Source organism: Toxorhynchites rutilus, chromosome 3, assembly GCF_029784135.1.
Source record: "Toxorhynchites rutilus septentrionalis strain SRP chromosome 3, ASM2978413v1, whole genome shotgun sequence".
Lineage (NCBI taxonomy): Eukaryota > Metazoa > Arthropoda > Insecta > Diptera > Culicidae > Toxorhynchites > Toxorhynchites rutilus.
The window spans coordinates 131,974,658-131,991,198 of NC_073746.1; the positions used below are offsets into that span (position 1 = coordinate 131,974,658).

At 37.3% G+C, this 16,541-nt stretch overlaps 1 protein-coding gene and 1 long non-coding RNA gene across 2 annotated transcripts; one reads left to right on the forward strand and one right to left on the reverse strand.

Moving 5' to 3' along the window:
• Positions 1-462: 462 nt before the first annotated feature.
• On the reverse strand, positions 463-5,926 carry LOC129778059 (uncharacterized). Its single transcript, XR_008743354.1, has 3 exons — positions 5,571-5,926; positions 5,440-5,512; positions 463-822 (listed from the first exon to the last, which is right to left on the reverse strand). It is a non-coding gene; the product is annotated as an uncharacterized LOC129778059 (long non-coding RNA).
• Positions 5,927-6,343: 417 nt separating this feature from the next.
• LOC129779486 (sphingosine-1-phosphate phosphatase 2-like) lies at positions 6,344-15,894 on the forward strand. The gene is made up of 6 exons (XM_055786972.1): positions 6,344-6,425; positions 6,484-6,936; positions 7,004-7,157; positions 7,219-7,315; positions 7,378-7,550; positions 14,681-15,894. Exons 2-6 carry the CDS (start codon positions 6,534-6,536, stop codon positions 15,096-15,098), a joined length of 1,245 nt encoding a protein of 414 aa, XP_055642947.1. The 5' UTR covers positions 6,344-6,425; positions 6,484-6,533; the 3' UTR covers positions 15,099-15,894.
• Positions 15,895-16,541: the final 647 nt, after the last annotated feature.

Sequence of the window (16,541 nt, forward strand, 5' to 3'; positions counted from 1 at the left end):
CTACGGAAAACATTAGAAACACATACCGATATCAGATGCACTCTCAAGTAAAAAATGCAAGCTACTCCGCGAAACATCGTGCACGACGCCCGATTGTCGATTAAGAGCAAGTTATGGTTGGTTACGTAGCTTCAATGTTAGAAACGGGATCAGTAAGTTAACTGGCTCGGGAGAGAGAAAGAAGTTGTAAAGGCCTTGCCTTTAAAGTCTTTGGTTAGCTTTGGCTTCGTTTACCATGTCATGCCATTCGCTTTCATTAATACTATGACTCGAGGCATCTCACATTATTCACCGTGCAGAATAAAGGTCAATGTTTCGTCGATATATCGAATGACAGCAAAGAAATGAGTCCATTTTTGCGACAAGTCAGGCAAAAAAAGGCTTGCACGGAGCATGTTAATATTACTCAAAAATCATTCTGGAATAGAAAAAAAAACGCAATTTTAAATTTTAAAATGCTCTCTAATTTTTCTTTTTATTAGTTAAAATCTCTTATAACTAAATTATATTTTATAGTCTTATGATGAGCCTATTTCTCATAATGCGGAAAAATCTAATGTTCTTAAAAATTTGGACAATATATCAGCCATACAGCAAATCATCTATGTCGGCATTGGCAGAGTGTTAAATTCCATTTTTAGTTTATCGAACTGCTCTTGATAATCGGGGTGCTCTCGGATTAGCATTGTGACTGTGTTTCACACCCATTGCTGCCCCCAAGTCTTTCCGGCTCGGCGTAGAGCAATATGGGATATTGCGTTTCTCACAAACAGTGGGCAAGTGACACATGATTTCCACTTTTCTGCAGCGAAAATAAACATCCTGTAAAAATTGAGATGCGAATTAGATACTTCCGATTAGATATTTGATTTTATTAGACTTTTGACGTAGGACTACGTCTTTCATTTCTATACCGGGGTGTAAAACCAAAGTTTCGAAAATGAAAGCGTTACGCCGGAGACCGAGATTTTGAGCGTTAATAGCTCTTAAACAACTGAACAAAATGGTATGATAGACACTTCATTCGAAAGATAAAAGGTCTACGCGTCATATACTTGTTACTTTTTCATCCAAAAACTTGTTTCAATAGTCTTAAAATTGCTTTCAAAACAGGCTATTGAAATCACCAATCGGTATATAAGCGAGCGCTGCTCGTAAACCCCCTCAGTTATGATTGAACAGCGATTGGAGCATGTTGTCGCTGTGTTGTGAAGCTATTTTCGTTTATCATGAAAGCGCTAATGAACGGTGTCACCAAGAGCCTGTATGTGCACCTAAGGCCAGAAGGGAATCCATCAGGAGGAGAGTGATGCCACGGTTCCGCTTGAAACATCGGCCGCCACACACACATATACACGCGCGGAATTCTCGTTGCTGAAAAATAATCTGCCAGTTCCCCTGGGAATTGAAAAATACATTCATGCGAAAGAGTTTATTTTAATGTTTTCTATCCATATAACACTGCAACCAAATACATTTGGTTTTGTGATTTTTCAATCAATCGCAATTAATAGGAAAGCTTCTGAATATTTTTTTTCCCATCAGTGGAAAACTTTCGTATCCAATATTGGATGCTTAACATGAAAAACGTGAAACATCATCGCTAAAATCAAGTCATTTTCGAGCGATTATTTGCTTTCTACTCATATAATGCTGCGACCAAATACATTTCGTTTTGGATTTTTTCAATCAAGTGCGATCAACGTAAGACCATGTCTTTCGGCAATTTATTAGAGGTGCAACGAATCTTTAGGAATTCCCACTCTACGCGCACTGGCAAACAATGTTTACTCAACAATTTCTCAAACGAGAAATGGGTGTTGTGAGAAAAGATTAGCGAACGCGAAAACGACAAACGGGAGAAAGATATGTTTGGAGGTTGAAGGAAATTGGCAGAAAACTTCTTCATTCTATCATTCAAATAATGTGATTCATACCACTTCGTTTTACCAGAAAGAGTTTATATAATGCTCAAAGGAGGAATTGAGTCCTCCGAGGAAATTACCCAGCGCAAATTAGAGTCGACTATCGATTGCGGCATTCGTACACAAATAATTTTATAATGCAGTTTCACCAAAGTGATTTCTTCGGATATATTCACTACATCATGTCATGTATTTCATATTCTTCATTAAGAAATCCATATCCATGGCACCTATCGGTAACGAATTATTATCGAAACCACGATTTTCGCTAAATGCTCCTTTCAGTTCGGCCTGTAAAAAACTTTTCTGAACTCTAATCCATCAAATTGGGAGCCCTGAAAAGGGCCGTTGATTATATGCTAAGCTAATATAGCACGCTCTCCTCGGATACGATGGGCCAGCTGGATGTCCTTGGGCATGATGTGACGCGTTTTGCATGGATAACACACAAATTGGTATATTCGAATAAGCCTCCTGCAGCGTCATAACTGCGGAACTTTGGAAGCGCAAGTCGGTTTTGAAGTCCTGAGCAATTCCACGATCCAAATGCTGCAAAGGTAGCTGCGGATCACCAATTCGGTCGACTTCTGATAGCGACGAATTTCACGCAAAGTTCCCGGTCGATAGCGATGTGGCTTCTTCACCTATCTTGCTGCTGGTGCGCTTATCCGAGCTGCTTTCATGTGCCTTACCACCGAAAGACTAACGAGCTCGAGTCCTCACGGTGCAAGAGTAGAGTAAGAAATGAACGAAAGCAAGGGAAGTGTCATTTTATAAAACATAAAAGTATCGAATGTAAACCCCACCCTCTTTATTATATAAGCTTACTGTATACTCACGAATATAATAAGGGTGGGATTTAGATTCTATACTTTTATGGTTTATAAAATGACGCTTCCTTTGCTTTCGTTCATTTCTTACTCTACTCTCGCACCGTGAGGACTCGAGCTCGTTAGTCTTTCGGTGGTAAGGCATGAAAGCAGCTCGGATAAGCGCACCAGCAGCAGGATAGGTGAAGAAGCCACATCGCTATCGATCGGGAACTTTGCGTGAAATTCGTCGCTATCAGAAGTCGACCGAATTGGTGATCCGCAGCTACCTTTGCAGCATTTGGATCGTGGAATTGCTCAGGACTTCAAAACCGACTTGCGCTTCCAAAGTTCCGCAGTTATGACGCTGCAGGAGGCTTATTCGAAGATACCAATTTGTGTGTTATCCATGCAAAACGCGTCACATCATGCCCAAGGACATCCAGCTGGCCCATTGTATCCGAGGAGAGCGTGCTATATTAGCTTAGCATATAATCAACGGCCCTTTTCAGGGATCCCAATTTGATGGATTAGAGTTCAGAAAAGATTTTTACAGGACGAACTGAAAGGAGCATTTAGCGAAATTCGTGGTGTCGATGATAATTCGATACCGATAGGTGCCATGGATATGGATATCATAATGAAGAATATGAAATATATGACATGATGTAGTGAATATATCCCCATATCGAAGAAATCATTTTGATGAAACTGTTTACCGTTTGTCGTTTTTAATTGTTGGGGAAGGGCATTATTTTTGCTGTGTAAATTCCAAGAAAAAATCCATTCCTTCTTTAAGCGTGATTCATTCTGCTTCGGATCAACGGAACAGTATGATAATAATTTCATACAAAAGATAAAATGTCCAAGAGTTATATGATTGCTATTTATTGAGTCGAAAAATTGTTTCAATAGCTTAATGATAGCTTCGAAAACAGGTTATTGAAATCATTCGTATCCGTATGTAGCGCGCCCACTTGGAAGCCCATTAATCTTATTGGAATGTGAGATGGGGAAGCTCATACTTACGTCTATGCATTATGCTGTACACTTCAATTAGAGCCCCCGCACACTACAGACTTTTCTTCAGCCGACAGTTTGGTCGGATCGGCTACTGGTGCAAACACCGACCCAACGGAATCGGTGTAATGTGCGCACATGCATACCTCTCCGTACTGATTAAGAAGCCGACCGAAATTCGTCGCTATCAGAAGTCGACCGAATTGGTGATCCGCAAGCTACCTTTGCAGCATTTGGTTCGTTGAATTGCTCAGGATTTCAAAACCGACTTGCGCTTCCAAAGTTCCGCGGTTATGACGCTGCAGGAGTCCTATTCGAAGATACCAATTTGTGTGCTATCCATGCAAAACGCGTCACATCATGCCCAAGAACATCCAGCTGGCCCATCGTATCCGAGGAGAGCGTGCTATATTAGCTTAGCATATAATCAACGGTCCTTTTTAGGGCTCCCAATTTGATGGATTAGAGTTCAGAAAAGTTTTTTGCAGGCCAAACTGAAACGAGAATTTTCGTTTGGATGCCATACAGCATCGAGAAAATTCCGGAAAGATCTAATCGTTGCTGAAAAACAATCTGCCAGTTCCCTCGGAATTGAAAAATACATTCATGCGAAAGAGTTTATTTTAATGTTTTCTAACCATATAACACAGCGACCAAATACATTTGATTTCGTAATTTTTCAATCAAGTGTAATTAGCTGGAAAGCTTCGGAAGATTATTCTTTCCCATCAGTAGGATATTTTCGTATCTAATATTGTATGCGCGCGCAACGGAAATTGTTTCGTATCGCGAAAATTATATAATTTTCAATCGATATTGCTCAGTCGCCGAAATTTTCATACTCAGAGAGTTTATTCTCCTCTAGTTTGCCTTCCAAATTGCCATCGTAAACCACACCTTCTCTCGATTCAATCACGCATGAAAAGCATACTTAAATGATATTCTGGTGGTGAAACCCATTCATTTTTCGTGAGGCGTCGTACACAAATTACGTAACGCGATAAGGGGGGAGGGGGTAGATGTTGCGTTACTTTCTGTTTATTAGAGATAGGAAATTGCGTTACGTAAGGGGGGGAGGGGGTTCAAGATCCGAATTTTTAGCGTTACGTAATTTGTGCACGACGCCTGAGGACATCGACAAGACAACATCGTTACTGAACGAGCTGAACGGCGAGGGATCGAGGGATTCATTACCTGGCCTGACCTGACCTGAAATGCAATCAGTTTGTTTTAACTGTGAGGGAGCGCAGAAAAGCCGATCGATCAGAAGGAAAAGAGAAGGTGACCAAGAGAGCATCGAAATACGGTTCCTCGGGAAGACATTGAAGCAGCCGCCACACACACACACACATACACGCGCGCAACTCTTTTCGTTTGCTGGTTATTCAATCAAGTGCAGTTAACAGGAAAGCTTCTGAAGATTATTCTTCAGAACAAGGTTTTTTGTATCCAATATTGAATGCATATAACCTTGAGCCTCCAACGTAATGCTCTCGTTTTTGAAGCCACCCAAATATTTATTTATTCATTCATTCAGGATGGATTTAGATTCAACTTCAAACAAATGATCCCTAAATCAACGATAGTCCTACGTCACCCTTGCGGTTATACCATAGATATAACCCACTTCCTGTTTTTTGTAAAATGCAACCTCCATTTCAACACACAATATACACATTGCTTACTCTGTTTCATTATTCCGCAGACGGACTTGAACTTCCTTTAATCCATTACGTAAATAAGATTTGTGTTTTGAGACTGAAATGAATTAATATAGATAAGCCTGCGGAAATAACATTGAAATATCCATCTAAACCTTGTTTTGATAAGTTTATGAATATTCTTGGTTAATTTCTTCGGCGCCATGGGCTGAGCGATTGCATTCGTATTTTTAAGATAGTTGTGTCGATTTCGGCATCTGGTTTCTCTATCTTTATCTTTCCCATTATTATCTCGAAATCAATGGATAGTTTTGTTGGCAAACGCCTTGCAATGCCGCAATGCTGTTTTTTGCTTCTCGATTCCGTAAACTGTCGACCGTTTCGTCACTTGTAGAACACTCTCACCACAATTTATCAAAATGTTATTCTAAATATTCTGCTTGCATATATTTTTCACCAAAATCTCACATTCTGTTTTTCGTTTGTGCTGTGTTTGTTGATATTCGCGTTGACGGCACTGTGCTTCGTTTCACGATTTCGGGAGCGTCAAAGATAGCAATTAATTTTCAGGCGGAATGAACACGTTTTCAAAATTAAAATTATGAATGAAAATTAACTAATTGGTATCAAATTTGTATTCTATTTAAATGAAAAACACTTTTTTTACAGGTGGTAAAAAAATCTCATGCGAAAATTGTGTTTGGAGACAAATTGATACTATATATATTGAGAAGTTTCAGTCAAAATATCAGAAATGTATAGACAAACTGTAAGTAATTAAATAATATAATGTAGAAATTTTCATTCAAATTTTATTATTTTGAAACTGGCTTCGTGCCTTCTAATCTTATATTTTTTAAATCACAGCATTGACAGCATATTTTTGTTTTGGTAAATACACAGCATTTCCCTTCGGACATGAGATAAATGTCAAACCGGCTATCATTCAGCGGGGTTGTTTACTGGGCAATGTTTTGGATAGAATCGATCGCTATATTCCTCTTGTGCTGGTAATGATTGTTCGATAAGCACGATTTTGCGAAAATACTCATTCAACAGCGGCAGTAGTTGTGTTGGTTTTTGTTTTTGGTATTCAAAATAGGTAACCTCGGTACCAAATGCATTCACTGATGGAATATTTGAAAAGTCCTGAGTTGGTGGTCCGAGTTCAGGAATTTTTTGGCATCGAGTATTTGCGCAAGGATCAAGGCAAAATCGATTCGACGACAAACAACGGTAATCTTCCGTCTTCTGCAGCGAAAAAGCGAACAATCAATGAGGATGTTGCTAGAAGTAGTGAAAGCGATAGCAATGATAGTTCCGATAGGAAATCGGACGACATCAGTAATAATGGCAAGCCTTATCGAGTGACCAAGAAATTTTGGTACTACTTATTCATCATCGGAACGGAGCTCGGTGATGAGATCTTTTATGCAACTTTCATCCCGTTTTGGTTTTGGAACATTGATAGTGCCGTGGGTCGGCGAGTAGTTATGGTTTGGTCGGCAGTCATGTATGTTGGTACGGATGTGGCGCTAAAATATCGAAAATAGATGAATGTTATAATATTTCCATACGCATGTCACAGGTCAGAGCCTGAAGGATGTGATTAGATGGCCCCGTCCAGGTTACCCAGCCAGTAGATTGCAGAAGAAATGGTCCCTCGAATATGGGATGCCTTCGACCCATGCGATGGTCTCGGTGGCAATTCCTTTCTCCGTTCTCATTTACACTTACGATAGGTTGTTGGCGAAATGTTTTTTTAAAGCGGGTGTACGACTGATCTGATTCTTCGTGTTTCAGATACGTTTATTCCTTACCAGCTGGTTTGGCATTCGCTCTGATCTGGTGTGCGGTCATCTGCGTTAGCAGAGTTTATTTGGGAATGCACAGCGTATTGGTAATTTGTAATAGTTGCCATCTTATTTTACTCGGTTTTGTAAGATTTATTCCTCGTTTTAGGATATCATTGCAGGTTTAGCGCTAGTTGTATCATTGATGATACCGCTTATCCCTATTGTGGATACATTAGACTATGTAATTGTAACGGGTCGCTGGTCGCCAATATTTGTGTTATTTTTCTCCATTATGCTGATAGTGTTTTATCCAGATTCAGGGGTTTGGACACCAACGAGGTGAGTTCTAACGGTTCATATATTAAAAATTAAACGGAAATTGTGTCTGCAATGAATTTAAATTACAATGAAGAGCATCAGTAAAAGTAACGGAAAATCTATAGACAAATTGTTAAATAAGAGTCAAGAATACATGTTTTAAGCAATTAAAGAACATAATATAAAAATTTTCATTCAAATTTCTACATTTTAAAACTGCCTTGGTGCTTTCTAATCTGATAGAGATTAGACTTCCGAGTTTGGGGCCCAAAATCATGGCCCTAAACTTGAAAGTCGACACTGTACATCGGTAAACGTGGATGGACTAGATATGGGCAAAACAGTTCACTTTGATGAACGGTTCAGTCACTAGCCGCTCATCTAAGTGAACCATTTCTTTTGAACCGTTCTTTCGCTCTTTCCTTCAGCGGTATTCAGAATGTTAGCTGGAGTGCTCCCGTGGCCCAGTGGATAGTGTCACACCCACTATGCCGTGGGTTCGAGTTCGATTCCCATTCTGGTCGGGAGAATTCAAAGTCAACGAAATTTCCTCCGACTTGCACTGTGGTCCCGCGTATTCTAGAGTTTGCCACTCCAGAATGCATTCTAGGGGTGTTATTTGGCACAGAAATCTACGTGGAGACAACGAAGTTCCTCTGGGAACGTTAGTGCTATTTAAGATGAAGAAGAATGTTAGCTGGAACCCAGCATCAATAGACAGTTATTCATTGATATCGTTGGATTGGATAGGAGATTTTTTGATTCGTATGGGATTTATATTTTTGAAATTTAGTGGGGAAAGATAAGGTGCTTCTTCTTTAAAAGTCGCAAACTGTATGTAAGAATATGTTTATCGGCCGACAATAGTATATGTGATAATCTAATCCGAACAAAATTGAAAGCACCGCAAAAACTTTTTCCTCAACTTACCTTCACTAGAAGGTTTTATATTACCTAATTCGCCTCAGCCTCCCAAGATTTTTTTCTGATAATCAGGAAGTATATGAACGTTACGTGGAATTGAAAAATATATTAAATTGAACATATTTAGCTTTGCCTTTTAAACTACAAAAATCTAATATAATTTTTAATCGAAAATCGAGTATACATCAACAAAATAAAACATAGCAGTGAAACGTTGTGGGTGTAAAGACATGGGTCATTTAAGCAACTTTGTTTACTTGAAATATTCAAAAAGAGTTAGACTACTTTTTGGAAAAAGACAGTTCTTTTTCTTAATTTTTTACAAAAATTTATAATTTAAAAACTATGATACCTACAAAATTATTATCAAAGGATGAAATGTAGGAAATTGTTTAAATTAAAGGGTAATTTAAATCTAATTTTTTTCAGAATTTCAAAAGCATATGTTTTCGAGAAAAATGAATTTTAATTCTCAAAATAATTTTTTCCAATAAATTCTTTGATAATTTTTAATGAAAACCAAAATAATTTCCTACATTCCATTCTTTGACTAAAATTTTCAGGTCTGATACATTTTTTTTGTAGGTTTTTTTTTAATTTTGAGTTTTTTCACCTTTTTTCGGAAAATCTTAACTTAAAAACTATAAGATCTAAAAAAAAGTTGGTCAGAGAATGAAATGTAGGAAATTACTTAGGTTTTCATCAAATAATGATCAAATAATTCTTTGGAAAAAAAATTCATTGAAAAAAAAATTTAAAAATTCATTTTTCTCGAAAACATATGCTTTTGAAATTCTAAAAAAAATAGATATAAATAGCCCTCAAAATTTCCAACAAGTTTTCCATACATCGGACGATAGGTACATTTTTTCGCAAAGTTTTTCGAACAACAACTTTTTCATTTTTTCTATCTTTGAAAAAATACTATTAATGTTTAATTCGTAACACTTTTATGTATAAACTAGCTGTACCCTGCCTCGCTTTGCTGTGACACATTGTGGTTGCATGGTTGAGTTGAATTTATCATTTTTTTTATTATCAAACCTAGATTTGTTTGGTTGTTTTGTATATTGTATCATAGTTTGAGCTCAATCGTTTCCGTACTTTTCGAGTTTTTAACGCGCATACAAACGAACAGAACGTTTATATATATAGAGATAGATGAGGGAAATCGATAAATTTTTAATCACTTCGAAACAAAATTTCAGTTCATGATTTTGTCAAACACGTGGAAAAAAAATGTTTCCTTCATATAGAACATATATTCATTAATGAATAGTCAATTTTCATTAGAAGCTCAATTTCAGAAACGTACTCTGGTCATATATAAAATCATTTTTCTTCCAATTTTCCAATTTTTTATGCCGTAACAACACTTCTTGAAGTGGATTGTATATTGTGTACAACTTTGAGCTCAATCGGTTCAGCACTTATCGAGTTTTTGACGCATACACAAACGAACAGAACATTTTTATATATATAGAGATTATCGCAATTTTCATGCTCTGCTAACTTTTCTCTATTTAGAAACATGTCAAGAACATGTCAAACGTGAGAATTTACATACAAAAATGTTACGAGCAAAATATAATTTTTTTCAGGAGTCTTCATACAAAAATGACTTATATTCCAAAAACTATAAAAAATAGAAAGCTAAAACTTTGTCGAATACACTATATCGCTATCTTGACTTTAAACATAATAAGGGATAGTTGTGTTTTTTTCGAAGAAAACATAAAAAGTTGTTGTTCGAAAAACTTTTTTATTTCTATATATATAAAAATCTCGTGTCACGGTGTTTGTTACCGAACTCCTCCGAAACGGCTCGACCGATTTTGATGAAATTATGCACAAAAAAATTGGTAAGCATGAGAATAGATTGTAAACTATATACGATACCGCTAGGATACCGATTACTAAATATTTAATACCGATTAGAGTGCTTCTATGCAGAAATTTTTTTTAATTTTTTTTTCTTAAATTTTGCTTCAAACAATACATATAACCAGAAATTTAAACCCCATACCCTATTTTCAATCGCGATTTTAGTAGTTTTGTATAAACAATATTCAAAAAATTTAACCGTTGGTCGTTTTTCAAACAGAACGAATTTATTTATGTTGTTAAATAACAGATGGCGCTAGATCGAACTTTCATCCACACATTCGCAAGTAACTTCACTTCGTCAAAAGGCAGGCATATCGCCCGCGAGCTGGAAGTATTTTTGAATGAGCACAACGAATTATTGAAATACTTCAAATCACACTTGCTCGGTTTACAAAATGGCAATCACGTTATTGTCACCAATTCTGATAAAACATCTGCTGGAGAACACGTGTCTAAATTCAGTGCGCAAGCGTTACTAAAATCATAGAAAGTGTCTGCACAATGACGCGAGAAATTGTGATTCGAAGAATAATCTTGAATCCATCGTTAACGCACATCTTTCATACGACTTTCTCCATGTTCTTCTTCAATAGCACTAACGTTCTCAACGTTCGCCTTCTCATCGTAGTATTACTTGCATCATTTTTAGTAGTACTTAGTTGAGATTCCTCTACCAAACAACAAGCCTTGAATTTATTCTGAGTGGCAAGCTCTAGAATGTGTGTGACCACAATGCAAGTCAGAAGAAATATCTTTGACGAAAAATGCCCGACCGTCTTGAAAGAACAAGATGAACAAGAAACACTAGACAACATGTTACTGCTACAGGTACTCCATTCATTATGAACATCATTACTCATTTTGAAATAATATTTATGAATAGCTATATCAGACGAATAAAATGAAGGAGTGCGCTCAATGGATTTTAAGTATGGCGTATGATGTCATTATATGATGTCGTGAGCTGTACCAACAAATCATGATCGACATGTAAGCGAAGGTAGAGAGGGAACGACTGCGATTCCTACGATCTAATCAACATAAGTGGCTTGATGAAGAATACATTCACTTGAAAAACGCTATCGTGAGCAACGACGTAACAGCGTCAGAGTCAATTGCTATCCGTACGGATTGCAATTTTGCATTCTGAAATCCGTTCGACTCAAGTCCAATAAAGTTATGCCAATGTGTCAACCTTGCGATGCAATTCGACATAGATAACATTGAGCTCTGTGTTCCATTTCTGTGGAGCAAATATGCAAAATGGATATTAGGATGGAAAAAACGCTTTTAAAACAAAAATTTCAAATTAAAATTAGCTCTGTATCAGCTCCATTGAAGTTGCCTGGCGTATCTTTGGTTTCCCAATTCATGAACATGACCCAGCAGCTATAAATTTAGCCGTTCATCTTGAAAATGACAAGGGCGTATTTTCCATCAACGAGACAGAATTTGAACCCCAATGTTCAAGAATTATTTTTTTCCCAACTTCCATTTTGCGGGAAATCGAGTATTGGCCGAAGCCTGCACTTTTTCTTGCAATTACAAACATACTGTGAACTGAAGGTCACTTCAGTAAGCTAATATACGGCATTAATAAATGAATTAATTTTACATTTCGGGACTAACAAGCACAGAGGAATGAAAGCTTCCAAGTATAAAGCTGAATTGATCCACCTATGGTGAGATGTGACCGTTCTTCTTTCATGTAGTTTTAATTTATTACCGGCCGACTTTTTTTTCAAACGAATGCTGTTGCTTTCATTTAGATTGTTGTCCGTGGAAAAATGGTAATGCTCAACAAGTATTTGTTTCCGATTATCCATTTCCCGAAAAAATCGAACATTTTTCAAAATCTGCAAAGTACAAATAGGCTGCGAAAAATTAATGGTTAGAGGGTTGGGAGGTTATTATCCTGTTGAATAGAATCATCATTTAGGTTTTCTTCATCGATGAGATCACCCACCCAATCCGGCGGGAGAATATTCACCCAGCAATCTCATTAGAACCATTCTTCCACGCACTGATTTCCTCCAACTCCTCCACACACAAAATTCTACGGACTGCCATCACCTAAGGTTATCACGGACAGAAATGCAATTTTTCGATAATATTTGCTGAGTTAATTGATACTAACAAATATTCACAATTGAAATTTCTGAAAAAATTGAAAAAAACCTTCCGTCTTCCAAAGTAAACAAACTAGAATGCGCTGCGGAGGTCAGATGTATTGGTATTGATTCAGCAGAACAGAAATGTCCGTTATGGTTAACGTTCCTTTTTTTGAACACTCAATTTCCCCGGCTGTTATGTATGTTCTTCTATCGCAGTTATACTGTAGAAAAGTTCACGTATTTTTGTATTTTATCGGTTTTTTTTTATTGAAATTGAAAACACCTCCCAAACATACTTGCTTTAAATCAAATTTACTGCCCAATAAAGTTATGCAAAATTGAACGAAATTGATGGTAATGGTAGCTAATAAATTAAACTTCCTTTTGGTGCAAAAACATTATCATTTGGTTGCTTTCCAGAGGCATTAAAAATTATCAAAGTTCGATTCTTCGAACGCTTGGCACAAAATGGGTTAATGAAATACATTAAACATATAAACATCCGTTCAAATCGTTTCATTCGTTCTTCTTTATAGATCACATTCGATTAATTTCATAGATCGTTAAAACATTCAAACACACTTACTTAATACATCAGTTATGTTTTATTTAACACCCAACATATTCGTTAGGAACAATTTATATGGCAGAACAACGTTTGCCGGGTTATATATATATATATATATATATATATTTTTTTTTTTTTTTTTTTGGGAATTTAAAAAAAAATACGTTTTTGAGAAAAATGAATTTTAATTTTTTAAATAGCTTTTTTGTCAGCGAATTTTTCTTTCTAAAAAAATTTTGGTTTTTTTTTGTGAAAATTTCAATAATTTTCTACATTTCATCCTTTGACAAGAATTTTGTAGGTGTCATAGTTTTTAAGTTATGATTTTTTGTAAAAAATTAAGAAAAAAAATGGGTTTTTCCAAAAAGTTGTCTAATTCTTTTTCGAATATTTCAAGTATGCAAAGTTGCTTAAATGACCCATGTCTATACACCCACAACGTTTCACTGCTATCTGAGATGGTGCTGCTAACGGCCAGTCGAGTTGGCAGGAAATTCGTCGATTATGCAACAGGACCCTGGTGTCCCAGACACGACCGCGTAGGACAACGAAATTTTCAAGGGCGAGAAACAAACATAGTGATTCAAGAATAAACTCTTTATTGCAAACATTTGGTAGCACTGACAAGGGCCAATGAATGAATGCTTTCCCTGAGTAAGCAATTTGCGACCACTGTCACTTGCGAGAACTGCCAAACTCTGAAGCTGGTGTAAATCAAGGCGCTTAACATACTGCCAGGTGGGTCAAAATGTGAAAACCCCTCTACAGCCATGAACTTACAGGATGACATTAACACACTTCTAAAATAAAAAATAATGAATGAAAATTTACTTTTCTATTTCGAATATATATTCTATGCAATACAGTGTTACGTAATATTGAACTGCAATTTTGTCTGATGATGATTTTCCATTATAATGGCGAGTTTTTGTAAATGTTGTGTGTTGTGAAATGTGTAAATGTGTGTTGTGAAATGTATAGCCAAAAAAATCTCCATTCAAATTTGAAGATTGCAAAACTGTCTTCTTTAAATTTTCCCGAATTTGACGATTTTTTCGAGTTAAATATGATTTACGAATGGGCGCACCTTGTTACGTAGATCTGCCTTGAGCTCACATTCCATAGTGAATGCAAATGATGACAACACCATATTTTGTTTACCAATACAAATATACTTTGCCTACTGCTCCACCTCAAATGTACCTCATTGGACTTGGACAAGACGTGGTTTCAACAGTACGGCGCCACAAGCCACACAGCGAATTTAACAGTCGATTTATTTAAAAACCAAGTATGGCGAGCGTGTTATCTCACGAAATGCGGGTCACGTCAAGTCTATGGTCTATGCCAACAAGCCAGCGAAGATTGATGAACTTCGTACGAATATCGAACGTGAAATTGCAGCAGTATCGAATTTATGCTTGAAAACTGTCGAAAGTTGGGTTCAGCGTCTGGACTTCTACAAGCGTGCCAGTGATGGCCATGCAAAAGAAATCGAGTTCCATACATAATGTCATCAAATGTACTTTCACACGAATAAAGAATTTCATTGATATCCAAAACCGTTTTTGTTTTATTGAAAAGCGCTCTTATTGAAAAACTCTTTATAACATTGAACCTTTTAGCTTGTTAAATACATAATTGTATTCGTTTTCCAGGGGAGACACAGCCCTAACGGTGAGCGTTTGCGCGGGGATCGAAGTCGGCGCATGGCTACACTACATGTTGGGTGACTTCAGCTCACCTCCGAGTCCACCGCCATACGAAATCATCTGGCCATCATATGCGATGCTGGGAATGCTGTTACTTCGTACCGTGCTTGGACTGTGCTGCATTGTGGCCACCCGAGCCTTTGGAAAATCGATTTCCTATGCGTTCGTGTGCTTTTTGCTTGGCCGTAACAAAAACGAGTTGCGCCAGTCGGAAGATACGTTGGAGAACAAGAACAAAATCATCGTTGAGTTGAGCTATAAGTTTTTCACCTGTGCAATGATCGGATTTAACACACAATTCTTGCTGCCAAATGTGTTCAAGCTCCTACGGATCGGGCGACCGGATTTTTATACGGAAATTTGAAGATGAAGACGAGTGAGAGTAGAATAATATTGTTGACATTCCAGCCGGCAATGATTTAAGTTGTTAATACAAATAGGTAAATTTGTAGATCTATAACATATCTTATGGAAATCAACGAATTAGGTCCGATTAGAACAATTTTCCTTATATGAACATTTTCATAGTTATTTCAACGAACTTAAGACTTTAGTATCATGGTTTGATTACAACCCACAAAATTATATTATTTGAATTCAAATAATGAGATCTGAAAATGTTTCCCATTAAAATTTGTTTCTATGTTTTAACTAGATTTAACCTGAAAATAGCATAAATCACAATCGTCACGTTTGATCACTCCCTCTCAGTAATATGCAAATTGATAGCACATAGGTTGTGTTTTAAGAACCAAGAAAATCTAAACTCAGTTGAGAACAATTACTACACTATTCTACTTGAATTAATATTACAAGTTAAATCCAGCCCTGTTTCCAACTCAATACTAAATAACATTAAAAATTACAAATCGCTCATTCCAATGCCACGACCTGGCCAACAATTTGGTTCATGATACGAATGATGGAACAAATTGTGTCCCAAACTAATTGACTAATTGAAATATCAATTTACACGAACATACAGAACATCAACTCCTCTCTAGTCCATAAAGTTTTAAGTAGAATGCCTAGGAAACACTAACATAACAATATCCTTATAGTATAAAACAGATTCGCTAAGGCAGTAATTTATTGGGCCTCGGCCGTTGCACAAATCATTTTTGTACGAGCGATATTTAAACACTTTTGAATACAATTTGTACCACGAACACAGAGTTTGTTTTCATCAGTCATCTTCCAAATTTCCCTTGAATTCTACGTTTATAAGGTCTTCTTCAGCCTTCTTCGTGTGGAAAGAACAGCAACCTGATCGTCAGGCACAGAAGCACCTTTTTTGGGGAATGGGAGTTGGAGATATTGTTTACGTCATCGACTACCCACTTGGTGGGAGACGTAAAGTACCCAGTCTCCTGTCAGTCATCGCCATCCTGCGTCAATAGGTCTCGTCATCCATTGTGGCCACGACGTCGCACTTCACCGGGAAGATGTTTCTCATCAGCACCTTCAGCGGCTAATTCTAGTTGAATGTATGCTTCTCAGACAAGGCCGGCCTCGACTAACGCTTCTGCATAAGAATGTCCATTACGTATTCACCGTTTGGTCGATTGCTCCAACCTCTGGCCCAAGATGCGGAAAGATGAGACCACCTTGCTCTAGGTTTATGCTGCAATTTACAACCGCGCAGCACCGTCGGGCGGCCGGAACCGTGCTTCCGTTTGACACTCTCGCCTTTTTCCAGAAGGCAGAGGATATTGTGAATGCCGGATCGGCTATATGCGTTCAACTCCCCATACTAAGCGTAAAGGCACGTCCACATTATGCCGAATTATGCCGATCGGCCTGTACC